General features: G+C 40.0%; 1 protein-coding gene across 2 annotated transcripts in view; it reads left to right on the top strand.

The window, feature by feature from the left end:
• Window positions 1-5,300, top strand: part of LOC138635243 (early estrogen-induced gene 1 protein-like) — a 34,017-nt gene extending 28,717 nt beyond the window's left edge. Inside the window, exons 11-13 of one of the 2 annotated variants that reach the window (XR_011312108.1) lie at window positions 1,211-1,280; window positions 2,404-3,609; window positions 3,648-5,300. Coding sequence is in view for 1 of the 2 variants with exons in the window: in XM_069722624.1 (XP_069578725.1) it covers window positions 1,211-1,280; window positions 2,404-2,449 (116 nt within the window). In the remaining variant the exon portion in view is untranslated. Of the gene's footprint in view, window positions 1-1,210; window positions 1,281-2,403 lie in introns of both variants that reach the window. The other variant, XM_069722624.1, reaches the window with a different exon arrangement.
• The last annotated feature ends 19,987 nt before the right edge of the window (window positions 5,301-25,287 follow it).

The following is a 25,287-nucleotide window of genomic DNA, read 5'->3' as shown; positions in this document are numbered from 1 at the left end:
AGGTCGTTGAGTTTCAGCTTTTTAGTCAGTGAAAAGTCTGTCAGTGATAACGGAGCTCCACGTAAAACTGGTGTGTGTTTCTATTATAAAAACCATGACAGTATTTACAACAGATCAGAGATGTGATCCAGTGTTTGCTTTGCAGCGTTACACAAATGGAGCTGACGCAACAATGCTGAAGGGTTTAGTTACACAAGAGAGTTAGAAACCTGTTGAAACTAAGAAACACCACGCAGACCAACTTGAAAATCCTCCGTTAGATCATAAATCACAATAACTCCTGAACCAACGGTGACTCTGGGAGTTTTATTGGAGCTGAAATCTGGAAGGTTTTGATGGTTATTATCTGCCATCATTCCTCGTTCGGTCAGTAAACATAAAAAAGAATCTGAAGTGAAGGTAACGGTTGATTGCACCTTTAAGAAAATTTTAAACCACAGACCGTTTATAAAAGAGTTTGTAGCTTCAGGTCTGTAAAATGGTTCTGATCCAGAAGTGTCTTCAGCTGCAATACCAGCGAGTGCCACTAGAGGTCGGCTCCAAAAAGCCTCCGGCTCCATAGACTCCCATTCAACTTCTCTCATCAAATCCAAAGTGAATAAAATGTGTCCATCAGTTATCTCGGTGTTGTTAGCTAAAGTCACTCCTTCTTCTTAGTTTTCTGGAGGTCCATCTGAAAATAATCCCTCATTCATTAGAAAAGAAGATTCAAGAAGACCTGTTTTTGGGGGCGTGTCTGTTTGATTGACAGGCCTGCGGTGCAGTCAGGTTACAGCTATCGGTGGGCGGGACGTAGTATCTTCAGGTTTCCAATCAGATCGGTCAGATCCACCGCTGGCTCCTCCCCCAGCTCGTCCAAATATGGTCACTTCCTGCTCCAAACTGCTCCGAACTAGTAAAGATGGTGACGGACAGAATCTGAACTGGAGGATTCATAACGTTCACAAACCAATGATGACATCACTGCTGGTTGATGACATCACTGCTGGGTGATGACATCACTGATGGTTGATGACATCACTGATGGTTTAAACACTGTAAATCTGAATAGTTTAAATGTTTTTTGTTTTAATTTTATAACAGAAAGAGAGTTCTTGGTGAACAGAGGTATTAAACTGAGCTCCATCCTTTCGTCTTGTGTTTTGTCTGTTGATTTCTGGTGGTTTCTTTCAGCAGCAGCTCACTCGGTCTCCGTGTTTCTGTCTTTCAGACAGTAACCTGCGTCTGTTCGTCAACAGAGATGGAACCACGGCGCTCAGCGGCATCCGGCTCGGCAACAGGTGAGCGGCTCGGCTCTCCTCGTTTCTGTCTGTGTGCCGCTCTCGCTTCCTCTTTTCCTTTCTCACTTTCACTTTACTGAGTTTTACTCACAGAAGCAGAAACTATTCAAGCCGATGTTTTGTTCCGTACTATTGGCGACGTTATTGATATTCAAAACATTCATTTTTGGTGCATTGAAAGAACTGAAAAGTGAAAGAGTGACAAGCTAACACTGTAAAAATAGATTTTATTTATTTATTTGATCCTGAATTGAAGCAGGCAGTCTCATGAAGACAGACCTGCGTACACAAAGGAAACCGTGTACACATCCCCTGGAAGCAGCAGGAGTTCCCCTGAAAGCCTTTCTGTGACAGATTCAGCTCTAAATAATCCTGTGATTTTCTACACAATAACGTTCCTGAAAAAATACCAGGAGTAAAAATGTCAGTGTTGTGTGTTAATTCATTCATTACGTATCAATTATAAAAGGATCGCAGGCTGCAGTTTAATCAGCACGCTGCACTCTGAACCTCCGCTCACCCCATCTTCCTCCTCCTCCTCCTCCTTCATCCTCCTCCTCCTCCTCCTCCTCCTCCTCCTCCTCGTCCTCATCCTCGTCCTCCTCTTCCAAAGTATGGAACGGCAGTGGAAGTTAAGAGACAGAAGAGACGGGACTCTCCCGACTTGCTCATACAGTTTAAATACAGACACACACGTTACATATGTGGAGGCGACCGTCTCACCTTTTATATACGATGGAAGGACGAGGGAGGACTTCATCACCTGAATGGATCTCGGAATAGAAATGCACTCTGTCACTATATTAAAGGACAAATACTCTTAAATAAGGATGTAAACTGTGCAACAGAACAAACTCTGCTTCCTTTTACAATCACGTTAAACAGATCAGACAGACTGACCATCCTCATTACTGCCCTTCTGTATGAGTGAAGACAGCACACCAACACCGATGTAAGATTTGACTTGATCAAATATAGAAAACAATGGAGGCAGGAGTCTGATGACATGAAACTACAAGAACAAAGTAGTGATCGTTACAGAGGAGTGAAATGTCCGTTAAATCTTCCTCTGTGTATAAAACACAAACACTCCCGTGACTCTTGTGTGTGTGGATCCCTGCAGGGTGTCTGCAGGTGGCTACGAGCCCGTGGTGATCGAGAGCCACTGAAGGAGCAGCAGGAGCGGCGACCCGTCGTCCCGGCGACCACCAGATCGTCTCTGTCTGCTGTCCCGCCGGTTTTCCTGGAGCTTCAGCTGGTTCTGACGCCGTGAGAGGAAAACCTCGTCAGTTTGCACTTTATGTGAGATTCATGGCAGTTCTCGTCTGGACTCTGTTCACGCGTGTTTCCGCGTGTTCACGCGTGTTTTCATGTGTTCACACGTGTTCTCCCGTGTTCTCCCATGTTCATGTTTTTTCCCGTGTTTCCGTGTTCTCCCGTGTTCTCCCGTGTTCTCCCAGGTTCTCCCGTGGTCACGTGTTTGTCATGTTGAAGTTGTGGATGTTTCTCAGAATGTTTCTGGTGAGTTGTCAGATTTCTGCAACAACAACAGTTTTAACATTTCTACCAGTCCGGATGTTTCAAGCTCCATTTCCCCCCAAAGACTGACGTCTTGGTTTCTCTCTCTTTGTTTAACCTCCATCTTTCTTTTCCCGTTTCTCTACAACATGCAGTTCATTTCGTTTTTTCCAGCTGTGAACACAACGACGTGAACTCCCCTGTAGAAACATTCACTGAAACACAATAAGAAGTCGTGTGTGAGAGATGAAACTACGTGAGACTGGTGTTAATACAGTCGGTGACAGCTGGACTTCATCACTGGAGATGTTTGAACGATGATGCTTTCGTTTTAAATCTCCTCTCAAACAAACCAGTTTACATCAAGCTTGAACTTTTTTCCTTTTAAATTCTGTAAAAACAAAATCTCCACTTTTTTAAAAGTTCACAGCCAAACAGGAACTTTCGGTGCAGTTTCCATGTTCATTACATCATAGTGAAGCCTGACTGAGGTGTTTGATGTTCATTACATCATAGTGAAGCCTGACTGAGGTGTTTGATGTTCATTACATCATAGTGAAGCCTGACTGAGGTGTTTAATGTTCATTACATCATAGTGAAGCCTGACTGAGGTGTTTGATGTTCATTACATCATAGTGAAGCCTGACTGAGGTGTTTAATGTTCATTACATCATAGTGAAGCCTGACTGAGGTGTTTGATGTTCATTACATCATAGTGAAGCCTGACTGAGGTGTTTAATGTTCATTACATCATAGTGAAGCCTGACTGAGGTGTTTGATGTTCATTACATCATAGTGAAGCCTGACTGAGGTGTTTAATGTTCATTACATCATAGTGAAGCCTGACAGGTGTTTGACATCACATCCAGCTGAATGTGATCGAGGGTTCAGAGAACCACTGAAACACTTGGTTTTGTTTGTCTTTTAGTTTGAAGCTGTTGTCCCTGTCGATCGGGGACATCAGTGAACCGCTCTGAGTTTCTCTTAGATGAACCCCGAACACTGTGAGACCACAGAGTTCGTGATGGTGAGGAGAGAAATCCTTTCCTTTGTTTTGACTCTCTCTGTTATAACTTCCAGGTGAACTGTTGTTGCTCCATCTCCTCCGTTTGAGAAACACTCGCTCTGTGGTACAAACTGTTCTTCACTCACCGAGAGAAAGAAAGAAAAGGTTCCTGCAGCGGCTCTGACTGTAAGCGTCTCTGTCGCCCCCTGGTGGAGCGACGGGTCGGAGTCGGGGCCCTTTGGTGTTTACGAGGATGTTTACTTGGAGTCAGACGGATTTGTTTACTGCCGTCTTCTAATAAACAAACACCAAAGAGGCAGAACAACGTGAGGAGTCCAAACACAGCAGAGAAATGATCATGTTGGTAACCAGCTGGCTGGTTCTCAGCTTTTTGTTGTTTGTTTGTTTGTTTGTTTGTTTGTTTGTTTTATAGTCACATTTTCTGTCCAAACTTTTCCAACTCTAGATGAAACAAGAAAGCATTTGATCATGTTTAGAGTCTGAAAATCTTGTAAAACAGCTGATGAAGCTGTGACTGGGGACAAATATTAGATCTCAGTTTCACAAAACTAAGATCTTGTCAAATTGATCTTTTAATTGGATTTACAGATTAAACGATACGTTGATTGACAGAAACGTTTGTGATCATCAGTTCATCCCTTGTCAAGTACAAAAATGTCAAAACTTTGTTGGTTCCAGCTTCTCTTGCTGCCTTTCTTTGTTTTATATGAAAGTTTACTGAATATTTTCAAGTTTTGAGCCAAATAATCGTTTGAAGACGTCTCCTGGGACGAAACCTGAACCGTCTGATGTTCGGAGATATTAAAAGAGAAGGAGGAACGAATCCTCACCTGACCAGCGAACTAGTCACATTTGGGTTTGACAAAGAACTGATTATGACTGATTCATTTTCTGTAGAGAAACGAATTTACGTCAAAAGCAACAAAAATAATTCATTTGGCAGAATATTTTCTGTTTACAATTTAAGAAACGGGATTTGAAGACTCTTTTTTTCTGTGGATGTTATTTAGTCACGTTCACGCTGGTTGGATCCAGCTCGTTATAAACCGAATCACTCGTCTGCACACGAGCCTGCTTTGTACTCTGCAGTATGATTATTAATCACATGGTTAGTTATTCTCACATTTTGGGGTTGAACCACTGAGAGTATATCTTTAGATTTTGGGTTTACGTCACCGCAGCCTTTTTCTATTCTCTTAAAGCATCTATTTATACATTTTTGATTTCTTAGTCTTTTTATTTTGGTCTGGAGGTTGGTTATAAGCTACGCACACAACTCGCCTCCCTCAGCTTTTTTCCCCTTCTTTTTAGTAACTCTTAACAAATGATTATATTTTAACAAAGCTAGTATAACCTCAATTTATAGAAACTTGAGTTTGATGTGTTCGTTCCAAACACCATGTAGTTACTACAGTTTAGTTTCTGTTGGTATATTTCTGCAAAAGTGACTTCAACTCAATAAAAAGCTAATCGGAGTTTGTCTGTCTTTATTTTTCATGATTTAAATCACATCAGATATGTCCTCTAATATTTGTGAGAAATCAGTGTTTAAGTGGATTTTACATTCAACAGTTAAAGACATATTTGAATGTTGATTGTGATATTTTGTGGACTAAATAGCTTTAAATTTGAGCGATTTGGGGAAAACACACTGGATACCCAGACCATGATGTGGAGACTAAAGCTTGGAGAGTTCAGCGAGTTCATGAAATACAATTTAGGGATTTAGTCAACAGTTGATTTTCCAGTCCAGCTCCTAATGCGTTTCCAGGTCAAATATAAAGGAACTCCCCTGGAGACCGCTTCTAGTAACTAATACTCCTTGCAGATTATCGATGGGGTTATGGAATAAAAAAGGGGTCTCAATAAACATTTTAATAATATATTTAATAATAATAATAAACGGGTTTTTTTTTTTTTTTTTTACATAAAATTGAAGCAGCTCTACAAAATAACTATCAAATCTGCACTAATTGAATTAACATTGAAGTCCGTCTCCAAACTTCCGTCGTCTTTGGGAGTTTAAATTCTCCAACAATGAAACACACCTCATGGTGCGAACAGGAAACATTAAATCGCGGATGATGTGCAAAGAAAAAGCTGCTTTCATACAAGACATTGAGCTCCAACAGGAAAACCAAATGCAATCATTCGGATGTATATGTTGGGTTTTGAATCTCGTCCTATATGTTTCCAGGAGATGTTTTATTGGCTGTTTGATACGTCATGGTGAAATGCTGATTTTGCTATAAAGACACCCTAATGAACCAGCCCGCTGCTGGACCATGAGAAGTCCTCGTGCTCAACATGTCCGAGGGACCGACCGAAGAACCTCGTCCGCTGCACGCGACCACCGCAGCCGTGCGGAGTGAGCAGCGCGAGGACCCGGACACGAGTGAGGTGAACTTGTTCCTGGTTTCGCAGAATAAGTTGGGAATCAAGCTGAAAGAGTGTTTTCATGTCAAACCAGCCGACAGCAGAATGACTCAGTTCTGTTCCACGTGACAGCGATGACGTCACAACCAAACAGTCACATTATCTGCAGGAGGAAATACTTCCAATCTCATTTCCTACATGAGCATTTGAGAAAGGTAAGAACACTTTGCAGCTGCTTTAAAACTTACTTTAAAATGGTTTTACTTTGCCTTTTTGTCTGTGTGCTGGAACCGTGTTGTGCTGAGAATTTAATCTACTTGTTACATCAGTTACTTTAAAAATAAGATGTGAACCTTTTGCTGTAATCGGGATGCAAACATCATTTTTTTGTCTTGCACAACGTCCTTTTCATTTTGTAAACTTTGCTTTGTTACCAATGTTGCATGTGAACAATATGGACTTCCTTTGTAATAGAAATGTTTGCTGTAAATTCTTTTACTGATTTTATGAACAGTAAAGATTATTTGATGAGTGTTTTAATAAATGTGACCGAATCTTCTTGCTGTGTTACACAAAACTTTCTCTTTTACTCCAGAATATAGTAATATGCTATAGGCTCTATTGTTTTACTGTTTGATTTATTGTTTGGGTTTTAATTGTGTTTTATTGTTTCATCTCTGTTTTACTTTTCACTTGTTTTTAATGTATTTTACATTTCTTTGATCTTACTCTGTGAAGCACTTTGGGATGCATTGTTGTATGAAAGGTGCTTTTTAATAAATCTGAGTTGAGTATTTTAACACGTGGACAGATAATAATAATAATAAAAAACTTTATTTGTATTGCACCTTTCATTCAAGAAATGCAGCTCAAAGTGTTTCACAGCAAGAAAATTACATGCAATGTTTCACATAAAAACAGATAGAAATGAATATTTAAAATATAGAAAAATAAAATGCATAAAATTAAACACAAATAGAGGTCAAATATGAATTTAGCAATATGCATTTTAAAGGTGCGTCAGTTCAAGTACAAGAGAGCTTCAGGAAAAGGCTGATGTAGAGAGAGATGTTTTGAGCTTTCTTTTAAAAGTAGTAACTGAGCTAACTTCCTGATGTCCCAGATGCTCTGTTTGGTTTTATTATCATCAGTGAGGCGTTTGGGGGCTGTGGGAATTCAGGGTTATTTGTTATGTTAAGTAAACTGTTGGAACAATTCTGTGTTAATTAAAATTATGATTTTATATCTTTATTCTTATATCTTGAATGTAATTTCAAATTGAAATGGTATTTGTGTTTTTAGTGTTTAAGAGGTATATTTTGTGAGAACAACTTTTATTCTGAAATGAAATTTTCCTTTTTTTTTTTTTTTATAGACAGTGTAATGAAGAAGCACCGCTGGCTTCAAATTAGTTCAGTTACAAAGTTTAGTTGAGGCAGATGGTCAATGAAGTCAAAACGTTTTGTGCTCAGTGTGCTGGAGAAATAATAGCTGTGTGTTTGTGTTTGCAGTGAAACAAGGAAAGTACACAGAGAGCATGAATACGTTCAGTCCGACTGAACCTCCTACCGACCCGAGGCGGCCGGGACGGAGGAGTGAGAGTCCTTCGTCTAATTTGGACCCTGGGCCTTCTTCCTTTTGGGAGCTGGAGCTAAAGGGTATTGCGTATTTGAAAGACACCGAGTCTTCAACCACCTGCAAGTCGCCGGGACAAAGGGGGGAGACTCCGGCCTCTTTTGAGGACACCGAGCCTTTTACCAGTCCCTGTTCTTCTGGAAAGTCACCTGCAGAAATTCTCCCTCCTGAATACTGTGAACTGGAACAGGAGAGGAGGGAACGATCCCTGATACGTGTCCAAGAGTGGCTGAACAGACAGGATGACACGGAAGAAGGGAGTGAGAGTCCTTCTGAAGATGGTGAACCTTCTTCCAGGCAGGCGGCTCCCATGAGGAGAAGAAAGAGGAGATTTCAGTCACCTGCCAAAATGTTCTCTTCTGGCCTGGAAGTCAAGAGACGTAAAATGGCCCTGATGCTCGTCCAGTTTCCAACAAGACAGAGTGAGATGGAACAAAGCAGTGACAGTCCGTCCTCCCACAGAGACACTGAGCCTTCAACCACCTGCAGGTCTCCAGGACGAAGGAGTGAGAGTCAGTGAAAATTCACAGTCACCTTTTAACTGCTTAAAATGACGTCTGAGGGGTTTGAATATTTGGCATTTTGTTTTAAATTACCAAACTGATTCACAGCATTTGGGGGGAAAAATGAAAAGTGAATGGAAAATCTTTTCACTATTTTTTTTTTAATTGCAAAGAATTTATTTTACAAAGTGGAAAAGTCGAGTTGGTTTGAAATGAAAATTCAGAGGACAAAAACTGAACGTCTGATGTCCCATTAAACATCAAAACTTTGCATTTCTAACTTGCAGAACTGCAGTAATTCTCCCAAAGTGGCTCGTCTCATCATCAGAGTTGTTTCTCTGCTGGTTTCAGGTGATGCTGCAGAACCAGAACCAGAACCAGAACCAGAACCAGAACCAGAACCGACCCCGGTACAAACCATATCACTACTTCCAGGAAGTGAATGTCTGAAGACCTCCTGACCGTCAGCACCTCCGCTTTCAGTAAACACATAAGCAGCTGCTACTGAGGGCCTCTGGAGGAGTTATACTTCATATCATTATTAGAAAATAAACACCAACATAAACAAGATTATTATTTCTTTGAATGGTTTCTTCGTTGTGTGTGCAGATTATATTCATCTTTTATCATCTAAGAAGCTGTTTATATTGTTTTTTTGTCTCCATAAGTCCAATTAGTCAAAAGCCTTAAATGACACACTGCATATGAAGAACTGTAATTAATGTTCATATTCAGACAAGGTCACAAAATGATGAAAAAAAAGTGTCTCCCTGAAGTGTGAAAATGATGTGAATGACACACGAACGGTTCACAACAGCCTCCAGACGTCAACACAACCGAACACCTGCAGGAGACGTCGAGATTTCGGCACCGACTTCACAAGTCAGAATGAACATTGATGATTGAAGAGCAGTAAAAAAAACGTGGAGACTTTCTGCCAAGTAAGAACTGAATCTGTTCTTCAGACTAGTGGTGGTCTAAAGGAGTCCATTTATAGCTGATGTTTTTATATTTTTTGGGGGGGATTGTCCATAAACTCTTTTCCAATCTTCAGGGAGTGTAAAAAGTTTAGTGACAGACATCAGCCTCCTTTCATTTCAACTTCCAACACATTTTTATTGGATGTTACTAATTATTCTCAGGGCTGCAGGACCTCCTTCTCTTTCCTGTCAGCTCTGTTTCCCTGTTACAGAAAGACAATGAACACCATTATTACTTATTAGTTTAATTGAAGACACAAGTTTTTTTCTGAAAAAAAATCTTAACATGAGAAGTAGATAGTTATCAAACCTCTTATTAAAATAATATACTGGAGTAAAAAGGACTGTAGTTCACGCTGAGCAAAAGAAATGCTGAAGTACAAAGCAAAAAAAAATAAAAAATGGATATAATAATAATAGTAAATGATCACCAAATTGTACTTATGTACAGTATTTGAATAAATAATTAGCGTGCAGCTCTGATGAAGAGAAGGAAGAAGTGGAGGAAGATCGAGAAGGAAACGGTGAGGAAATCAGCTGATGTAGTAACTTCACACAAAACTGAGGCTGCTGCTCTGAAATATTTCAAAAATTTAAGATAATAATCAAAAAGGTTTCATTTAATGCAAAGAACAACTGAAGGTGTGAAAATAAGGATCCATCTGAAGTTGTTATGTGAACTTATGTCTGAAAGGAGAAACAGCAAACTTCCATGTTGTCCTGTGACTTAAAGCTGCATATTTTAATATTAAACTATATCAAATTCCAGATTAATGAATGGCCTATAGACATGTATTTAAAGCAGTCTTTCAGTGTTTCAATTCTTACACCACTACAGTGTCAAAGAACACAATCCTCTCGTTAGTGTTTCATGGTGCTGGTTCTTCTCTGGAGTTTAAATGACATTAAACATCTTATGTTAATTTATTTGCTCTGCATCCACAATATAGCATCATTTTAAACATCACTAATACTGTCAGGAAAAGTTTGGATGATTTCTATTTGAATGACATCTATTTTCACTCAGACCACAAGATGGCGGCAGATCCTCAGTCAGTACATAACCTTATGAAGGCAGTTGGAATAAAACTATTGAAAGTTGACAAATATTTGTTTTCTCTAATAGTTACATATATTTTAACCTTTTTATTTGAAAGTTTGTTGCTCAATTTCCTCTAAATGCTACAGGGGTTGTAAGATTTACACAGGGGTGAGTCCTCAGGACTCCTTTTCCTTTTAACACTCATACTTGTGTCCAAAGGTAATCCAGCTACAAAACGCAGCACGTGGATGTTTAGTGTTCAGTGAAGGTTTGGCAGGTTTAAAGAATATCACCATGGAGACCAAGGTCTGTCTCCACCTGTCAAAGTCAAAGTCAACTTTATTGTTAATCTACCATAAGATATACAGAAACATTTAAATATTGTTTCTCGCAGTCCAACGGTGTGCAAAAATAAAAAGATAAAAAACAAAAGTACAAAAATGTAACGATAAAAACGATAAAAACATACAACAACCTCAGTGACGCTTGACTGCAATATATATTGCAATGTAGAGAAAATTCGGATCCATAGTTCAAATACATTTTCCGTTTTTGCGCACGGGTCACCAAAATAAATAAATAAATGAATACAAATAAAAATATCAAATTGTTCGTCTCTGTGAGGCTGAACTGAAGCACATCAGTGTTTTCAGTCTAATGTTAACCTGCTAACCTGAAAACGCTGAATACACGATTTAACGAAGTAAAAAGAAAACACAGTAAAAAGCCCCGAGGACGGTTCGTTGTTTAGATACGTTAAATATAGTAAAAAGTAGACACCACAGTATTCTTTTTAAATGTCAGAGTGTCTTTTAAGAGCAGTTCAAAACTGAATGCATCGTTTCTTGTTGTCTTCGTAGGATACCGGTGTAATACTCAAAGACGTCGCGAAGGGGCGCGTGGCTCTCACCAGGATACGTCACTCCGCTTGGATGCGCGCGCTGCTGAGTGAAACCCTGCAGGTCGAACCGTCCGCGAGCTCAAGCTCTCTGCGTCTTCTCACTAGTTCAGGTGAGTTCAAACTCAACGTGAAGACAGGACTGGTCACAGCGCCGTGAACCAGCAGGGGTCACGTGTTGAGTACACCTGAGATGACGTCATGAGTGCAGCAGCGGCGCTCACAGACATAAAAGCGCTTTGTTTTCTGTAGACTTAAGATCGTTAGATCGAAATGCATCTGTAGCACGTTTTCTGTTTGAGTTTGTTTGTTTCTGAGACTTAAAAAGACAAAAGTGTGACTAGCAACGAGCCAGCAGTGATATGATCAGGACATTTATTAAATCCACCTGCATCACCTGTTTTATTGTTTGTTCTTTCTGGACATTCATGTGGTTCATTTGACAGAATTTAAGATGTGTTTATACCGACCGAGGTTACTTGTGTATTTTGTAGAGATGTTGTGAGGTCGGTTGTGATTGAAGATGCTGTAAATCCCAGTGATTGATTTGTTGGTTCCCTCGCTGACACCTACAGGCCGCTCACAACAACTTACACAGATTGACAGATGAGCAGCATTATCCAAATACACAGAGCAGCAGCTGCTTCCATATTTCCATGTCTTCAGGTATTTTATTTTAATCAAATAGCCTCCCTCTGGGGTTATAATAATAATAATAATAATAATAATAATAATAATAATATAAAGAACTACACGTAAGAAAGTGCATTTCACTTTCTCTTACATTTAACTTGCATAACAAATCAATAAAGCCGATCGTGTTCATCAGCACCAACCTAACATCCCACTTCCACATGTAATAGTTAAATATCATAACAGTTGGTCAGACAGAGCTCTTCTCTTTACAGGCAGATTCAACTTCACATCATTTCCAGTGAACTCCAGATATTATCATGAAACACTGAACAATATCTTCAATCAAATCAATGTGAACTTCTTTGAGGATTTGTGCAGTTTTCTGTCTTTATTTTCCACCAATGTGTCCAACTGTCTGTTGATACAAACAACCCAACAAATCCAAGGACATCTCTGAGTGGAGCAAGTTTATCTTTGAAAGTTAAAGTATGTGCTTCTCATAATATTTGGTCCTTTGTAAGTGTTACTGTTTATCAGTATTTTATATTAGTGTTGACAGGATAGTTGGCATCTGAAAAGAACAACTTGTGATGGCCGTTTCTTACTATTTTCTTTTTACTATGAACCAGCGTGTTACCTGTTTACGTCCCAGTGCATGCTGGGATGCTCAACAGAGGGAACCAGTCAGGAGGTGACAGAAAACCAAGGAAACACTTTCCTCTTTCAGAAATGTTAGTCGACTCAGATTTTATTCCAAAATTGTCAAAAGCTTTCTTCGACCTTTGTCTTTGTGTGTGGGAGACCGGCGGCAGGAACTTCAATTCAATTCAACTTTATTTCTATAGCGCCAAATCACAACACAGGTTATTTCATGGCATTTAACACATTAAAGTCTTTACAGCAGAACTTTATACAATATTATACAGAGAAACCAACAATTCAATAATTCAACAATTCAACAATTCAACAATTCAACAATTCAACAATTCAACAGTTTCCACATAAGCTGGGAGGGAAAACTCCTCTTTAAGGGAGAAAAACCTCCAACAGAGGGAAGAAAAACTCCCTTTAACAGGAAGAAACCTCTGACAGAACCAGGATCAGAGGTGGGCAGGAGCATCTGTTAACAGAACCAGGATCAGAGGTGGAGAACATCTGTTAACAGAACCAGGCGGAGCATCTGTTAACAGAACCAGGATCAGAGGTGGAGAACATCTGTTAACAGAACCAGGATCAGAGGTGGGCGGAGCATCTGTTAACAGAACCAGGATCAGAGGTGGGCGGAGCATCTGTTAACAGAACCAGGCTCAGAGGTGGGCGGAGCATCTGTTAACAGAACCAGGATCAGAGCATCTGTTAACAGAACCAGGAGAACATCTGTTAACAGAACCAGGATCAGAGGTGGGCAGAGCATCTGTTAACAGAACCAGGCTCAGAGGTGGGCGGAGCATCTGTTAACAGAACCAGGATCAGAGGTGGAGAACATCTGTTAACAGAACCAGACTCAGAGGTGGGCGGAGCATCTGTTAACAGAACCAGGCTCAGAGGTGGGCGGAGCCTCTGTTAACAGAACCAGGATCAGAGGTGGAGAACATCTGTTAACAGAACCAGACTCAGAGGTGGGCGGAGCATCTGTTAACAGAACCAGGCTCAGAGGTGGGCGGAGCATCTGTTAACAGAACCAGGATCAGAGGTGGAGAACATCTGTTAACAGAACCAGGATCAGAGGTGGGCGGAGCATCTGTTAACAGAACCAGGCTCAGAGGTGGGCGGAGCATCTGTTAGCAGAACCAGGATCAGAGGTGGAGAACATCTGTTAACAGAACCAGGCTCAGAGGTGGGCGGAGCATCTGTTAACAGAACCAGGCTCAGAAGTGGGTGGAGCCTCTGTTAACAGAACCAGGCTCAGAGGTGGAGAACATCTGTTAACAGAACCAGACTCAGAGGTGGGCGGAGCATCTGTTAACAGAACCAGGCTCAGAGGTGGGCGGAGCCTCTGTTAACAGAACCAGGATCAGAGGTGGAGAACATCTGTTAACAGAACCAGACTCAGAGGTGGGCGGAGCATCTGTTAACAGAACCAGGCTCAGAGGTGGGCGGAGCATCTGTTAACAGAACCAGGATCAGAGGTGGAGAACATCTGTTAACAGAACCAGGATCAGAGGTGGGCGGAGCATCTGTTAACAGAACCAGGCTCAGAGGTGGGCGGAGCATCTGTTAACAGAACCAGGATCAGAGGTGGAGAACATCTGTTAACAGAACCAGGCTCAGAGGTGGGCGGAGCATCTGTTAACAGAACCAGGATCAGAGGTGGAGAACATCTGTTAACAGAACCAGGATCAGAGGTGGGCGGAGCATCTGTTAACAGAACCAGGCTCAGAGGTGGGCGGAGCATCTGTTAACAGAACCAGGATCAGAGGTGGAGAACATCTGTTAACAGAACCAGGCTCAGAGGTGGGCGGAGCATCTGTTAACAGAACCAGGATCAGAGGTGGAGAACATCTGTTAACAGAACCAGACTCAGAGGTGGGCGGCCATCTGTCTCGACCGGTTGGGGTGAGAGGAGAGCAGAGAGAGAAAAGGACAGCATAGAGATAGAAGAGAAGAACTGTTGGTGGAGACGACAATCACAGAGCAGAGACATGCAGCTCCATGACGGGACATCTGGAAAAGAAAGAACAGAAACTACACGAGCGAAGGAACTGAATGGAGACAACAGATAATAAGAAGAAACTATGGGAGAGAAGAAGATGGTGAGGTATGAGTCAGTTAAAGAGTAGGAGGAAAGAAAAGAAGCTCAGCATGTAACGAAGTCCTCCAGCAGCCTCGGCCTATAACAGCATAACTAAGGGTTGGTTCAGGTCTACCTGAGCCAGCCCTAACTATAGGCTTTATCAAAAAGGAACGTTTTGAGTCTAATCTTAAAGCTAGAGAGGGTTTCTGCCCCTCCAACACAAACTGGGAGCTGGTTCCACAGGGGAGGAGCCTGAAAACTGAAGCTCCGCCTCCGATTCTACTTCTGGAAACTCTAGGAACCACAAGTAGACCAGCGTACTGAGAGCAAAGTGCTCTGCTAGGATTATATGGTTCTATAAGATCTCTAAGATATGATGGAGCCTGGTCATGTAGAGCTTTGTAAGACATCAAGAGAATTTTAAATTCTATTCTTGATTTAACAGGAAACCAGTGAAGAGAAGCTAAAACTGGAGAAATATGATCTCTTGTTAAATCCCGTCAGTACTCTTGTTGCAGCATTTTGGATCAGCTGCAGGTTTTTAATGAGTAATTTGGACATCCTAACAACAAGGAATTACAATAATCTAGTCTAGAAGTAACAAACGCAGGAATGAGTTTTTCTGTGTCACGCTGAGGAAGGATTTTCCTGATTTTATTAATATTACGTAGATGAAAGAAGGCAGTTCTGGAGATTTGCTTTATATGGTGTCTAAAGGACAAATCCTCATCAAAGATGACTCCAAGGTTCCTCACAGTTTTGCTGGAGGCCAAGACAAGGTCATCTAGAGTAACTAAGTGATTACAGAAAGAGTTTCCTGAGGTGTTTAGGACCAAGTACAAGAACTTCTGTTTTGTCTGAATTTAGAAGCAGGAAGTAACTTCTTAACCGCTCTCTGTTTGTCATCGTCTGCGATGCTCTCCAGGCGGCCGACGGTCTGCTGCGTGTTTGATTTGCTGTTGGAGGTGTTGGAGGTGAAGCTGCAGTGAAACTCTGTGTTTGGTGGAGACGACGAGATGTGACTCATTTTCTCCATCTGGTGTTAAATATCGTTAAGCGATACGACTTCTAATACGTCACATCGTTAAACAGCACTGAGGAAAGAAGAAATTTCAACCTGCCTTAAACTATTTTTTTGCTGCTTGATCGCACCAAGCTGTAAATACATGTTTAACTCCCGAATTTGGTACAAAAGATCAAATGAATACATAACAGAGATGAGACAAGATTTTAAAAATTGTATCATTACTTTTTGGGCTGAAATTCTTTAAATTGCATCGTGAGATTTCTGTATATACAGTAAGGGAGGAACAGGGATGGAAGATGTTAATGATTCTGCCTACTGATTAAAACTGTATAAAACTCTCATTGGTTCTTTTGTTTTTTTAAAGAGAAAAAACACCACATCATGTATCGTATATAAATGAACATACTTGAGTAGCAAACTGCAGCAGCATTATTTTAAACAGGACTTTTGCATCAGCTGTAGTTTTTAAGTGTTTCGCCTGATCAACAGCCGGTCGAGGTGTCGGCCTCTGCTGGGCAGGACGTGTACTGCGGGTCTATCTCAGCTATTTTACTGAATCCTGCTGCTGATGCTGCCGACCATCAAAGGAGGTTGATGAGATTAGTAAGAACTTTTCTCCATTTTTAACACAATGATACTGACTGGTGCAGACTTGTGTGGATGGTCTGTCTTTTTGCTTTATAAACAATATAAACAAAATCTTTATTTCTAAAGATAGATAGATAGATAGATAGATAGATAGATAGATAGATAGATAGATAGATAGATAGATAGATAGATGGATAGATGGATAGATGGATAGATAGATAGATAGATAGATAGATAGATAGATAGATAGATAGATAGATAGATAGATAGATAGATAGATAGATAGATAGATAGATAGATAGATAGATAGATAGTTACTTTATTAATCGCCAAGGGGAAATTATTTTGCTACAGCAGCATTTATAGATACAGGAAATAAATAAAATAACAGTAAAAAATATTAAATATAAAAATGCACAAAATAACAGTAAAAAAATATTAAATATAAAAATGCGCAGTATATACAATAAAATATAATAAAATTAAATAATTAAATTAAAACTAACTAAACAATAGTGCAAAGTTTTTTAAATTTTTTTATATTTAAACAACCAAGAAACACAGACAACAGTGTTATTGTTGTGTGATGGATTTTGCCAGAGGTGAGTTATTGTACAGTCTTATTGCAGTGGGCAGGAATGATCTCCTGTATCTGGAATGATCTCCTGTATCTGGAATAATCTCCTGTATCAGGGATGATCTCCTGTATCTGGAATGATCTCCTGTATCAGGAATGATCTCCTGTATCTGGAATGATCTCCTGTATCTGGAATGATCTCCTGTATCTGGAATGATCTCCTGTATCTGGAATAATCTCCTGTATCAGGGATGATCTCCTGTATCTGGAATGATCTCCTGTATCAGGAATGATCTCCTGTATCAGGAATGATCTCCTGTATCTGGAATGATCTCCTGTATCAGGAATGATCTCCTGTATCTGGAATGATCTCCTGTATCAGGAATGATCTCCAGTATCAGGAATGATCTCCTGTATCTGGAATGATCTCCTGTATCAGGAATGACCTCCTGTATCAGGAATGATCTCCAGTATCAGGAATGATCTCCTGTATCAGGAATGATCTCCTGTATCTGGAATGATCTCCTGTATCAGGAATGATCTCCTGTATCTGGAATGATCTCCAGTATCAGGAATGATCTCCTGTATCAGGAATGATCTCCTGTATCTGGAATGATCTCCTGTATCTGGAATGATCTCCAGTATCAGGAATGATCTCCTGTATCAGGAATGATCTCCTGTATCAGGAATGATCTCCTGTATCTGGAATGATCTCCTGTATCAGGAATGATCTGCTGTATCAGGAATGATCTCCTGTATCTGGAATGATCTCCTGTATCAGGAATGATCTCCTGTATCAGGAATGATCTCCTGTATCTGGAATGATCTCCTGTATCTGGAATGATCTACTGTATCAGGAATGATCTCCTGTATCTGGAACGATCTCCTGTATCTGGAACGATCTCCTGTATCAGGAATGATCTCCTGTATCAGGAATGATCTCCTGTATCAGGAATGATCTCCTGTATCTGGAACGATCTCCTGTATCTGGAACGATCTCCTGTATCAGGAATGATCTCCTGTATCAGGAATGATCTCCTGTATCTGGAATGATCTCCTGTATCAGGAATGATCTCCAGTATCAGGAATGATCTCCTGTATCTGGAATGATCTCCTGTATCAGGAATGATCTCCAGTATCAGGAATGATCTCCTGTATCAGGAATGATCTCCTGTATCTGGAATGATCTACTGTATCAGGAATGATCTCCTGTATCTGGAACGATCTCCTGTATCTGGAATGATCTCCTGTATCAGGAATGATCTCCTGTATCTGGAATGATCTCCAGTATCAGGAATGATCTCCTGTATCTGGAATGATCTCCTGTATCAGGAATGATCTCCAGTATCAGGAATGATCTCCTGTATCAGGAATGATCTCCTGTATCTGGAATGATCTCCTGTATCAGGAATGATCTCCTGTATCAGGAATGATCTGCTGTATCAGGAATGATCTCCTGTATCTGGAATGATCTCCTGTATCAGGAATGATCTCCTGTATCAGGAATGATCTCCTGTATCTGGAATGATCTCCTGTATCTGGAATGATCTCCTGTATCAGGAATGATCTCCTGTATCTGGAATGATCTCCTGTATCAGGAATGATCTCCTGTATCTGGAACGATCTCCTGTATCAGGAATGATCTCCTGTATCTGGAATGATCTACTGTATCTGGAATGATCTCCTGCATCAGGAATGATCTCCTGTATCTGGAATGATCTCCTGTATCAGGAACGATCTCCTATATCAGGAACGATCTCCTGTATCTGGAATGATCTCCTGTATCAGGAACGATCTCCTGTATCTGGAATGATCTCCTGTATCTGGAATGATCTCCTGTATCAGGAATGATCTCCTGTATCAGGAATGATCTCCCGTATCAGTAATGATCTCCCGTATCTGGACACAGACCCCAGCGAAGTACAAAGCACTGGCCACAACAGATGGTAGAACATCTCCAACATCTCGCTGCACACATTGAAGGATCGAAGTTTCCTCAAGAAAAAGAGTCGACTCATCCCCTTCTTGTAGACAGCAAGAAGACTTGTAGACCTTCTTGTAAAACGCGTCAGGCACAGTTTAATGTGCAAAGCGAGAGCTCTGAGATTTCAGGTGGGAGATAAACCCACTCTGGCTGTCACTCTTTGAGCCGTTTTGCTGATGCTTAGCAAACTTGTGGTTGAAGTATAGAAATGTTCCTCTTATCTTGTGAGTCAGGAATCCTGCTTGTTAACAGCTGTGACTGACGGTTCCAGTGAAATGAGATGTGTGACATTTGGTGGAGCGCTACAGTGTCTGTCTGTGGTTGAAACTTTCCTCGAGTGAAGAACCAAACCGAGGAGATGTGTTTGTTTCAAAGTGGAAACTGAAGACGTTGAAGGTTTGACAGCGTAAGACGGAGAAATAGAAACTCTTCATGTACATGAGATGAGAAATGAAAAGATCATAGAGAGGAATAACTGTGGACACGTGTGGGCACGAAACGTCTCGTATTTTCCACATCAGTGCAGTTCCTCCGCCGTTTGTTGTTTGTTGTGTCAAAATGCCAAAATAATACAAATAAAATGAAGCAGAGGTTTCTGATATAAATTCAGAGACTTCACAAAATAAATAAGAGAGTTAAACAATCAAATAGGCTTTTGTACGAACTCCGGGTCTCTTTTCTGGATACTTTCCTTGTAGTTGTATGTTGGTTATTTTCAACACTAAAAGTCTTAATATTAGTCTGAAACCATCCTGAGTGATTTGTTGAAAAGAAGTTGGTTCTGTGTCCGTCTGAAGAAAGTAGAGCTGCAAAAAAAGTGACAGGAAACGTTGGTGAACGGTGGTCAAATAAATGTAGTTTTTATTTCACTGCATTTATTTGACAGCTGTAGTTGCTTTTCAGATTAAGATTATGGAACACAAAACATATCAACACAAAGTTGTTGACAATCTTAAAAAACAAAAGGGAAAGTTATCCTTTTTTTTTTTTTTTTTAAAGAGGAGGAAACTCCTAAAATATAGATTTGTATCAAAGAACTTAGTTTTTCCTTCTTTTCAGCTCCATGAATCATCTCACCATCCCTCACATTTGGGCCTGACTGGTTGAGACCCACTGGGCCGGACTAATTCAATGTTTACAATAAGATATAACTAGCTCCAACTTCACCAACAGTAAAATGCAACTTAGATATTAATAGATTACACATTAGTTACTCATTAAAGGAACAATAACATTCACGCTACTCCATCTGACAGTCTGTCAATCAATGTTATCGTCTTATCTAACTCTCGTCTCGTTGGTTGAACAATAATTTAAAAAAATGAAATAACAATAATATTCTCTTCGTACAAAGACCTCTGGTGTGTTCAGTTTGTCAAGAATCCCTGCAAACAACACAATAAATAAATAAAAACATTGACAAGTTAAATCAGTCGCAAAAATAACTCTTGATACTTGTGTTATTTTCCTTGTAATGAAGTATATATACAGTGTTGTATTTATGTTTATTTAAGTAACAGATCAGAATAGTTTGACTCTGGCAGCAATGAAGTTACATTAGATGTGTGGATGCGTTTCAGTGTCGTATAACAGCAGTGAAAGAGAAGCTAACATCCAGACTGAAGACCTGAAGGGCCTTAAACTAGTTGGACCTGACCACGCTGGATGGACATGTTATCATCTTTTACTCATATGAGTCGGTTTGGAATTATTTTGTTATTTATTCATGAGAAGTTTAAAAAATAATCGAGCTTCATGGTAACACTGTAAAAAATAACCATTTTAAATGTCTACTTTCTTCAAATGTACGGGTGTGAATGTTGGTATTTATTGTAGACATGAAACCACTTTAAGAAAAAAACTGATTTAAATGCTCAAGATGAGTCATTTGAACATGCAAACAAACGGGATCCTCGAACGGATCCTGAAGAAGATCTGAATCCTGAAGAAGATCTGAATCCTGAAGATCTGGATCCTGAAGATCTAGATCCTGAGAAAGATCTAGATCCTAAGGATCTGGATCCTGAAGAAGATCTGGATCCTGAAGATCTGGATCCTGGAGGAGATCTGGATCCTGGCAGAACCGGCCTCCAGATTTGTTTGCTGCCGTTTGTGACGATGCTTTCTGATTCCAGCGGACGCGACGTGTCATCATTGTCCCATAAGTTTTTAAATGTTCAAAATAAATCACCATGTGCAGATTCCTGATCCCCTCATTACTTTAACAGAACATCCAACTAAACACACATTTCCAACAGAAATGAGCTGAGAGTGAATCAAAGAGACGTAACTGATCAGTTTCATCCAACTATTGACCCTGAACCTGCTGAACTCAGCGCCGAGTCGTTCAGCTCTCTCCATTCTGCTGGCAGATGGATGGGTTCCTCTTTCTGAAGGTGGTTCAGGACTGTGAAACAGCAATAATAGATGAAAGGGTGGTTTATGTGGTGGAGGCTGCGCTGCCCGTCAGGAGGAAGTGTCTGCAGTCATGTGTGCTTTCTTTCTTTTCTCTTTTGCTTCTGTCCTAAATGGAGAAAGTCTCTTTTTCTTCTCATTGAGGAGAAATGAAACAAAGTTTATTCCTTTTTTTAAATTTTTTTTTTTTTTTACAAGGTTTGTCTCGAGGCCAGCCCACGTTAGTCCGACTGTTTCCTGACCTGGTCTCGGCCTGTATGTGGCTTTGATTGAACTCATATTGAGGCTTCAGACAGACTTTTATTTTTAATTTCTATTCATTTTGAATTTAATTGCACTCCCAGTGACATTTGTGTGCGTTACACATGTTGTGACAGAGTTTCTTTTAATATCTGGCTTCCTCAGTGCTCCAGTAGAAAAGTAGAGTGGGGTTGATGTCAGGTGACAGCGGAGGAAAAGTCTATAACAGTTTATGATTTGATTTATTGATCACAGAAGATACAAATAGGAAGAGGCAAGAAAACAAACCAGTGGGTTTATTCGAAGCCTCAAACCGAGATAATGTTAAAAGTTCACAGTTAATTACATTACAATTACAAGTTTACATGCAGAAATAATATCGCTACATAAAAATAATGAAAATAAATAACAACCAAAATATATATATGACAACCACAGCAAAAACAATAAAGTCAATATGAAAGCAGCAAGAAATGAGTGTTGCAGTTACATGTTTTTTGAATCTCCTTTTAAAGCGTTTTATAGAGGAACAGCTCTTCTAACGGCACCGCTCGCTCTTCTTTGGTCTTCAGGCCGTTTTTTTTTATTATTATCACAAACTACAGCGTAGTTTAGATCTGCTCCTCTGTGATGGTGTTTGGCCTCGTTTCCCTTCTTGAGAAGGTTCAGAGACACTCCGCAAAGAAATACGACCTTTTGTGTGAATGGTGGCGATAGCCAACAGGAGGTATAGAAGCACTCAAGTATCTCAAATAAATTATACTTTTAATTGATTGATTTATTTTTATTACCATAGATCGGTGATTCCCAAACTGCACCCATGAAGAAAAAAATCCAGGATTTCCTGCTAAAAAAAACCGCTCAAAGAAGAGTAAGAGTGTCGTTTTATGACATCAACTTTCACTTCAGTGATTTTTGTTTCCCAAACAGCAGCGAGGTGTCTGAAACTCTCCGTTCTGGAGAAACGCTCTAATATGTGAAACAGGATTTTTCTCTGCACACAGAACAAATGAACGCTGATCTGCAGCTTCACATCCATCAGGAAGCGAAAGGTTCAGAACCGGACGGGTCGGCTGCCGTGAAGTCTGACGGGTCCGGTTCATGAGCTCGTCAGTGATGACGTCATCCAGGTTCTAACAGAACAACAACAGCAGCTTCAACTCTTTTCTTTGAGTTGATTGAACACCTACTGTTAATCAATAATAATTATTAATGATCCCAACACAGACCCGATCGATCAGGATCAATGAGTTCTGGTTCTGTTCAACAGAGTCACAGTTTATCAGCTGATCTGTTTATTGTTGAGTATTGATCACGGCTGATCTGTTTATTGTTGAGTATTGATCACAGCTGATCTGTTTATTGTTGAGTATTGATCACAGCTGATCTGTTTATTGTTGAGTATTGATCACAGCTGGTCTGTTTATTGTTGAGTATTGATCACAGCTGATCTGTTTATTGTTGAGTATTGATCACAGCTGGTCTGTTTATTGTTGAGTATTGATCACAGCTGATCTGTTTATTGTTGAGTATTGATCACAGCTGATCTGTTTATTGTTGAGTATTGATCACAGCTGGTCTGTTTATTGTTGAGTATTGATCACAGCTGATCTGTTTATTGTTGAGTATTGATCACAGCTGATCTGTTTATTGTTGAGTATTGATCACAGCTGATCTGTTTATTGTTCAGTATTGATCACAGCTGATCTGTTTATTGTTGAGTATTGATCACAGCTGGTCTGTTTATTGTTGAGTATTGATCACAGCTGGTCTGTTTATTGTTGAGTATTGATCACAGCTGATCTGTTTATTGTTGAGTATTGATCACAGCTGATCTGTTTATTGTTGAGTATTGATCACAGCTGATCTGTTTATTGTTGAGTATTGATCACAGCTGATCTGTTTATTGTTGAGTATTGATCACAGCTGGTCTGTTTATTGTTGAGTATTGATCACAGCTGTCTCCATATTTTCATTTTCCTGTGAGTAAAAGTCTGATCTGTTTACTGAACAAGACCTCATTCATCAATTAACAACTAAATATGTCAGCAGGTCGCCAGGTAACAATGAAACCACATTTTAGTCTGTGACTAAAAGCTGCTGCTGTTAGATGAAGGATTATTAAACATGAAGAGAATTTGCTTGTGCCATCACACACCTCCTCGGCACCGAATAGAAGTCTACTGCAGACAATATTTCATTTAACACATCTCTTATTTCATTGCCTGGATGTGCTCCTCTTGTTATTTTTTTCTGTTGTCAGTTCATAATTTAATCTTTTTTTTTAAATGTAAAAGATATCTGAGCTGGGTCTCAGAACATAGACATCATGTCAGATAATTTGAAATCTTAATTTAACTTTCTTTGCTGTAGATATAATCATGTAACACAAATAATGTAAAATTCAACCTTAAACTTTCAGCGTCCTCTTTCGAACAACTAGAAGCATGTTGTTGTTCCAGCAGACTTCAGTATTTACGGGACATGACTCCTCATATCTAAATTTAATATTTGAATATACATCTAATTTCCATATACGGGAAGAAAAGGATGTGGTTATTATCAGTCAGGGGCCTCAGGGGCAAAAACAGAAGCTCAGCTCCTGTCTGCCTCTTGGTACTCTCCACTATCTCACTAAGTATTTTCTGTTCCTGATTCTGGACCCAATCTGGTGGTATAATGCTGTTATACATATATAAAGATATAGTCTTTTCTGGACCAAATTTTCCATGAATCAGCTTTGGACTTGCTGGCAGAAGTTGCAGTTTATACAACTGTCCTCATGAGTTATTCACAAGTATCAAAATCAATGATTTATCCACTGACCTCAGGAACATTTGAAAGACTCCCTGTGACCTCACCGAAGTTCACGTCATGAAAACTGGTTCGGATTAGAACTCATTTATTCGTTGCTCTTATTGTTTTTCTAAATTAATATTTTTTTTATCTATCTTATTTCCTATATCTCATAAATATTTGTAAAGGTTTTCATATTGTGTGCACTTTTTTGTCTTTTCTATGCTGCTGTGACAAGTAAATTTCCCCACTGTGGGATGAATAAAGTCTAATCTAATCTATTCCTCCGTTTACTCAGCACTTCACCTTCAATACACATACATCCAAAAACATGCACCTCAGGTCAGGTTACCTGGCGCCGCGCTAGTGGCAGCCTGCTGCAGCATCTCCCCCCTGAGAGCCCCCCTGCTGTAGTGAAGACATTTCCCCTCGGGGATTAATAAAGTGTATAAAATCAAATCAAAATCAAAAATACAAACATCTCATCCAGTCTTTTATGCCCTCACAATGATTCCAAATATTTGGCAGAAAAACTACAATATCTGTTTGATCAAACACTTTTAATGATGTACGCTTTCATGATATCCTTGTAACTGCAAATCCTGACTGCAGTCACTTGTTGTTATAGCAGCAGAAAACCTTGGAGAGCCGGTCGGGGTTTCTGGTTTGGGTTGACAAAGTTTGACATTGGCTCTAGACCAAGTATCAACCATCAGTGATGTCATCAACCATCAGTGACGTCATCATCGGTTTGTGAACGTTATGAATCCTCCAGTTCAGATTCTGTCCGTCACCATCTTTGTTAGTTCGGAGCGGTTTGGAGCAGGAAGTGACCATATTTGGACAAGCTGGGGGAGGAGCCAGAGGTGGATCTGACCGATCTGATCGGAAACCTGACGATACTACGTCCCGCCCACCGATAGCTGTAACCTGACTGCACCACAGGCCTGTCAATCAAACAGACACGCCCCCAAAACCAGGTCTTCTTGAATCTTCTTTTCTAATGAATGAGGGATTATTTTCAGATGGAC

Source organism: Brachyistius frenatus, unplaced genomic scaffold (genome assembly GCF_029030835.1).
Source record: "Brachyistius frenatus isolate BFR_SWC_R1_liver_20210118 unplaced genomic scaffold, ASM2903083v1 Contig_298, whole genome shotgun sequence".
NCBI classification, from domain to species: Eukaryota; Metazoa; Chordata; class Actinopteri; family Embiotocidae; genus Brachyistius; species Brachyistius frenatus.
Note: the sequence above shows the minus strand (reverse complement) of the source record. Positions and strands in the feature narration are given on the sequence as shown.